Here is a 7,152-nt window from a genome sequence, read left to right on the forward strand (position 1 = left end):
ACGGTAAACTTCTTTAATTGTTAAGGCTTTCATGTGGTTAATCAAAGCCTTGTGGCTTGTATAGATTCTTGGTGTGTTATGATTCGATATATTATTTACTTCCTTGCTAATAATATCAATATTAGCAAGCCTAGATATGATCTCTTCATGATTGTTCATTACAATTGAAACCTAAAAGATTTTGTCTCGTAAAAGGTCTATGTGGATTTTGTTTCTCTAAATCTTTCACAATTAGAAAAATGATGCAAGAAGAATATGTGTCTCAAGAAACTCAATTACAAACAATTGAACAATAAATAGAAAATATGTCGTAATGCAAATATTTATCCAAACAATTTCTCTTAGATCCATCCTATGGGAAACTGGATCTCTGAATTCAAATCGATCAATGCTTTTTTATAGCTTTTGATGTGAACTAATACAATTTTGAGTTCAAATTGGCCAATGTACTTTTTTTTTATTACTGTTAAATTCATAAGTAAAGGATTATGTTCCATATTGGTCCGATAGATAGAGAAAAAACGGTTAATATGTAAGTAAAGGCCCGAGATCTAATGGCTTAAGTTTTTGGGTCAAAATTGGATTTCTGACTTACATATTGGGTTTTTTGGTGGACTCTCTCGAGATATTTCTTCCTATCAAATTGGTATCAGAATTTCAGGCTGGAAGACTGGACTACTCATAGGCAAGTGGATCCTTCTCGTAGTTGGACTGGTGAAAATTCTCTTCTTGATGATAGATCGAAGTGCCAAAAAGTTTGGTTGGTGTTGGATCAGGTGCGCCATGGGTTTGGCAGGGGGTTCGATATTGGTAGAGATCCAAAATGTAGTTTGGATGTTGAAACAGAGTGGATCCATATTTGGGAGAAGAGATGACGTTAGGTCATAAAATGAGCTTGCGTTGAGTATTAAAGTGGAATCGAAGAAGGGTTTGTAAATTTGGATTTAATGTGGAGGTTACTCATAAAAGGGGAAATTTGTTAGGTTCATGGATAAAGGGTTATGTTCCACATTGGTTCGAAAGATAAAGAAAGAACGGTTAATATGTAAGTAACAGCCCGAGACGTAATGACTTAAGTTTTTGAGTCAAAGCCCGAGACGTAATGATTTAAGTTTTTGAGTCAAAATTGAATTTCTAACTTACATATTGGATTTTTTGGTGAACTCTCTCGAGTTGTTTCTCCCCTATCAATTACTTCTAATGCCCTATCAATTACTTCTAATGCGAATTAGTACAATTTGGATGTAGTTGCATGAAAATTGCACGACAAAACTCCACTTGTAAAAGCTTGAATCCTAGTTCTCTATGCATTTGGTCATTATTAAGAATACGCCCTTAACGAATTAATAAGCCAACAATATTTGTAGTTAGTGTGAAAAGGGTGTAGGAAGAGGTGGAAGGTTAAAAAAACAAAGATTAATCTCACATTTGTTAATCATCTGCAGTTTGTTTTTCCTAGTAACTGCTGGATCAGAGAAAGCAGCCCATTTCATGAACTTCTATTACATAATCTCCATTATCTTTTTTTTTTTTTTGTCGACACAGGGGTGTCCGGGTCAATCCTTACGAGGCCCGACTAATCCCCTGTGGTCCGGGAGAGGAGGCCCCACTCCACACCGAACACGTTAACAGCGGGACTCGAACCCTGAACAAGTCAGGAAGGTCGCCATACCCTAAGGAGGGGGAGCGGACCGCTCGAGCTACCCCGTGGGGGCAAAGACCAACCACGTAGGATGGCAAGTAGGGGTGCAAACGAGCCGAGCTCGAGTCGAGCTTTGGCTAATCGAACCGATCGAGTTCGAGTTAATTTTGTGAAGCTCGAACTCGAGTTCGAGCTCGACGAGCTCAAAATATCAAGCTCGAGCTCGAGCTCGAGTCAAATTCGAGTCGAGCTCGAGCTTCAAAAATAAAAAAAATAATTATTATTATTTTATTTTTTAAAAATAAAAAATAATTTTTTTTAAAAAAATGAATAAAATCATAATTTTTTAACAAATAATAAAATATTAAGGATATATATGTAATTTTACTATTAAAATAAAAAATAAAAAAATATATATAATGGAGCTCGCGAGCCAACGAATTTAATGTTTTTGACCTCGAGCTCGAGCTCGAAATCGACTTAATTAGCTCGAGCTCGATATTGACGAGCTCGAGTCGAGCTCGTATTCGAGCGGCTCGATTCGCGAAGCAATTCGCGAAACACCCCTAGTGGCAAGGGTAGCAAGTTGTGGCAAGGGTAGCAAGTTGTGGGAGGTCAGGGTTCCCCCTAGTGGCAAGGGGGAGGCAGGGGTTGAACCCTGACTTCCAGCATCCCAAAGAAAGGGATGACCACTGGACCAAATGGCCAGTGGCCATAATCTCCATTATCGTTTGGCTGTTTTCAGCAAAGATAAGGAGAATAATAAGTATGCTGTTGCCTGGACGGGAGCGGCTTGTAAATCAATGGAGATTGAACTAGTTTTGTAATGGAATTTTCATGCGTTTGGTCATATTATTAAGAATATGTCCTTAAGAATTGATAAACCAACCACTTTTGTACGACCAAAAATTGAAATTATAAATCAGTTCTGGACAAATTGAACTTCGCATAACTGACCCAATTTAAAGAAAAACTCACTTTATAACTCAAGGAAACGGGACAATAACTCAATTCAGAACAAAAGATGCTCGAAACTATAAGAACCTAATAACAACCAAAACTCCATCTTCCCAAGTCTAAACCAAAAGCTAGAAAACCTACTTGGTCATATATACCTAGCTAAACTTCCGCCAACTGGTACTAATTTCAAGTGCTTCCTGCCTTCTGATTGAGTCTGGCGGCAGCAGCCATAGAAGCAGGCACACCTCCTGGATGAGGACTAGCATTTGGATCATTCCTCACCTCTGCAGCCACAACTCTTTTTGCATCTTCTCTTGTCACTGTCTTATCATCCGGAAGCCTATCAGTTGCATCCTAGTACAACCCCAAAAAAGAAGCATATCAAACAAAAGTACTATGTTTTAGTTGGTAACAAAACTGAAAACAATCAATGGAAATCTTTGGTGGATTTAAGATTAACCCCCAAAACATCTCCAAGCTTGGTTTTGTCTTCATGTCTCCAGATTCCGGGATTAAGATCGGCAGCAGCTTGAGCTTCAGCTCCTATCCCTCCAGGCATCACTTGGCCTCGCCCGGTTGCTTTTACTTCAGCTGCCTGTATTGCTGCTGCATCGCTCATGTCCACTGGCTTGTTGCCGCTCGTAAGAGCCGTAGCTTCGAGTGCCTCTCCGATTGTTATTCCACCTCCAGCAACAATGTCTGGGGAAGACGATATATCTTGTCCTTGTCCAGCTCGGCCGCCAGCAGCAGCACCACCCCCGCGTGTGGCATACCCTCCTACAACCTGGTTGTAGTTCGAGAACAACGGTGAAATGAACGTAGTTAGAATTTACAGCAGCCTGGTGGCAAAATAATTTTATATATACCTGCCCTCCAACAGCTTCAGCAAAAACACGGCGGCCGTCAGCGGCTCTTTCAGCAATGTTGACGCCCTGTTCTCTGGTGATATCAGTTATATCATCATGGCCTACAACACCGAGGCTCTGATTCACATCAGCAGCAGATTGCATGACAGACGCAGGACCGCCTCTAGGTGTCTGGCCAAGAACCCTGTTTTCAGCGGCTTGCATGGCAGCTGCATCCCTCGGTGCAATGTTCTTTGATGCTAGATCCTCTTTGACGTCGAAAACATCACCATATTTGATGCCATAATGTTGGTCTCCCCCTTGTGGCGTTCTTGGCTGGTCTTGGCTCATCTTGATTTCTTCTCTTTTTTCTCTTGGCTTTTGAATGACAGTATTGATTGGTGGAACCAAATCTCAAGGGATCATAAAACAGGAAAATGGGGACCTTTGTTAGCCAAGGAGGCCAGGGACTTGTTCCTCTTATGGTACTGAGATGAAGTGATCAAGGTCGGTTGAGTTGACAGTACCGATAATAGGTGTCATGCTTAGTAATGGAACACATCAATCGTATGATAAGTGTCATGCTTAGGAATGGAACACATCAATCTTATGATACAGCCATACAGGAGGTGGCAATTGTTAAATTTTGGCATGATGGTAGGATAATGAGGCAGATACGGTTTTGTATGGTGCAAGTATGTATAATTTTTTGTGTAAATTTAGTAAATTGTATGTTTTTTTAGTAAAAAATATATATTCTCTCCATTCCACTTTAATAGTCTTAATTTATTTTTTTTACACAGTTCAATAAAATTAGTAAAGAAGAATAAATCTAATATATTATTTTCTTAAAATATCCTTATATTAATATTAAGAATATGACTAATCATTATATCTTTACATTAATTACAATAATAATACTAATAGAAAGTTGCACCATTCAAAACATGAATCAAAGTAATTAGTGAATAAAGTAGGTTATAATCACTGATGACAAAGTACAGTAAATAAGAATATTTTAAAGAAATTAAAAGTTGACTACATTTTTTAATTAGAAAGTAAATTATAATTTAGGATAAATGGAAAAGGAAACGAAAACTATCAAGATAGAATGGAGGGAGTAAATTGTATTTTTGATACTATTTGATGTATATAAACAAAGTTTATACTTTTGACAAATGGCCAAAAAAAAAGGCAAAATTTACGCGTCTAACAAGATAATTCAATTCCTCACTATCAAAATATGTAACCAAACAAATATAACATCAGTATACAATCGCACTAAACACATTTATAACTGTCCCCATTCCTCAAAGTGCTCAACTAAAAAAGATTGTAGCGAATCTTCTACGGTTCTACCTCCTTTTTTTTTTTTTTTTTTTTTTATCATCTTGTTCGAACCGGGTTTGAAACCAAACATCTCCTCGGACCGTCGGGCGAATAGATTTTTTTTGTTTTTTCTGGGGGCTTTTTAAGAGGGAGGGGGAGGGGGAGGGGGAGGGGGAGGGGGGGGGGGGGAGGGTGCTGTCTGAGCAGCGTTTTGAAGTTTGAACAGAAAGGCCACCGTTTGACTTTTGGCTGACGCGATGAAATCATGTTGCCACATGTCGTATCTCCTAAACTGATCAATTATCGACTTGGTTTTTCATTTCGGTTGTTCATTCCCGATGATTTATTAAAACAAGGTGCAGGGGAAAAAAGCTATAGTACATAGGTACTCACCACCAATTTTTTTAAGTCAACCATATATGGTGTGTTTCTATCGGAAATCATTTGAAAAAAATTGTTTAGAATTGTACTATAACATTCTTTTATGATGCAACGTATGTAAGATAAAAAGAAAGTTAAAAATTATATTTATAATGTATTGATAGGGATATAATTATGCATTTTATTTGTGGTTATTTGGTCTTAATTTTGACAGTTTAGTATACAAGGTATTGGATTTCTGCTCATAATTAGTATTTGTGTTAATTACAGGCAATTAGTGTTGAAAGTGACGAAAGGGAGACAAAATCCAGAAGACTCTTGCCTCTAAGGCGTGGCCACGCCTTAGAAGGTGGACGAAACCGAAAGACGGACCATGATCCACGTGAACCCGAAGCACTGGATTGGAACCTTGAAACAAAAGTTGTGGGCCTCCTAACCCTTTGAAGACTACTGGCGGCTACAAAAGGCGAAAAAGACCAAAAGAAAAGAGAATTCACGTTTTGTGATTTGGGAGATTAGCTCTAGTTTTCTTATTTTTGTTCCCTAGCCGTCAGAAAAAACTTCATGAAAACTATGAATTGCTTCGTCGTTATGTGGCAAGGCTGAATCTTTTATCTAGTTGAGGAATAAATCAAGGATTGGAGCACCATAACTGTGAGATCGTTTTAATTGTTTTATTTTTGATTTATATGTTCATGGGTATTTGATTATTCTCTATTTTTCCCTGAGTTATTACTGTTTAGATTTATTGGATAATTAGGCCTGTTATTCGATTGTCTAAATAATTGATAGCCAATTAGGATGTTGGCGCGTCGCCTTTAAGTATCTTGATTAGTGGCAAACGAGACAATTTTACCGCCTCGCAAGCGGTTTAATTTGGATCGTGGGGATAATTAATCTAGCCTAAATAAACCCGCATGTGTGTTTGTCATCTAGAATTGGGTCTTTCTAATTCCTAATGCTGTAGCTACATTAAATCCTGTGAGCATTCCTGGGGTTGTCTAATTACAAGAGGGTAGTTTATGAGCGTCTCTTGACTACCATAAAATTAAGGAAAGATTGGTGGTTGGGTGCGTCGCTTGACCACTATAACCAGTTTATTCGTGAGTATATGAATTGTCCCTTGTATCTGTGATCAGTTGTGTGCTTCGGTGCCAAGATTAATTCCTTGATTAGGTTGTTTTAATTAATTGTTATTTGTGTAGTTTGGTTCCTGCTATCTTAATCAACTTTAAATTTCAGTTTTTATTCCTTTTTAATTAGTTGGTACTACTGCTAAAAATCCCCCCCATTTTCCTGTGTGATTTACCTACCTGTTCCCTGAGGAGACGACCCTACTCACCACTATACTCATTCAGTTTTGGTAGTAGGTCTAATATAAATTTTATTTTTGGTGGTTTGACACCCACCAAATTTTGGCGCCGTTGCCGGGGAACTGGTGTTTTAAGTGACTTATTGCACAGGCTTTAGTTTTTATTTCTATTTTTATTTTTATTTTTATTTTTATTTATTTTATGCCTCGATCTTCTCGTACAGGAGAATTAGAATTTGATCCAGAGATTGAGAAGACTGCAAGAAGGTTGACCAAGGAGGCAAAGTTGCGTAAGCAACAAGATTCAACGTCACCTTCAGAATCTAAGCAAGAGTTTGTTTCCAGTGATTCATCAAGTGAATCTGAAAAAGAAGAAGTGCATATTCCCCGAGTAGCAATGGCAGCCCCTAGAACTTTGAGGGAGTTGGCAACTCCTAACGTGAACCAGCAGCCATTATGCATTACATTTCCTAACACGGAAGAGGCATTTGAGCTTAAATCTGGTCTTATTCACTTACTTCCTACTTTTCGTGGTATTGCAGGTGAAGACCCACATAAACACTTGAAGGAATTTCATGTGGTGTGCTCCACAATGAAACCTCAAGGAGTCACTGAGGACCACATCAAGTTGAGAGCCTTCCCTTTCTCTTTGGCGGATAAGGCTAAAGATTGGTTATTTTACC

The 7,152-nt window shown here is 38.3% G+C and overlaps 1 protein-coding gene across 1 annotated transcript; it reads right to left on the bottom strand.

Moving 5' to 3' along the window:
- Positions 1-2,603: 2,603 nt before the first annotated feature.
- Positions 2,604-3,919, bottom strand: LOC140006139 (late embryogenesis abundant protein D-34-like). The gene is made up of 3 exons (XM_072047982.1): positions 3,469-3,919; positions 3,063-3,386; positions 2,604-2,956 (listed from the first exon to the last, which is right to left on the bottom strand). Exons 1-3 carry the CDS (start codon positions 3,796-3,798, stop codon positions 2,789-2,791), a joined length of 822 nt encoding a protein of 273 aa, XP_071904083.1. The 5' UTR covers positions 3,799-3,919; the 3' UTR covers positions 2,604-2,788.
- Positions 3,920-7,152: the final 3,233 nt, after the last annotated feature.

This window comes from Coffea arabica, chromosome 4e (genome assembly GCF_036785885.1).
Source record: "Coffea arabica cultivar ET-39 chromosome 4e, Coffea Arabica ET-39 HiFi, whole genome shotgun sequence".
Taxonomy (NCBI): Eukaryota; Viridiplantae; Streptophyta; class Magnoliopsida; order Gentianales; family Rubiaceae; genus Coffea; species Coffea arabica.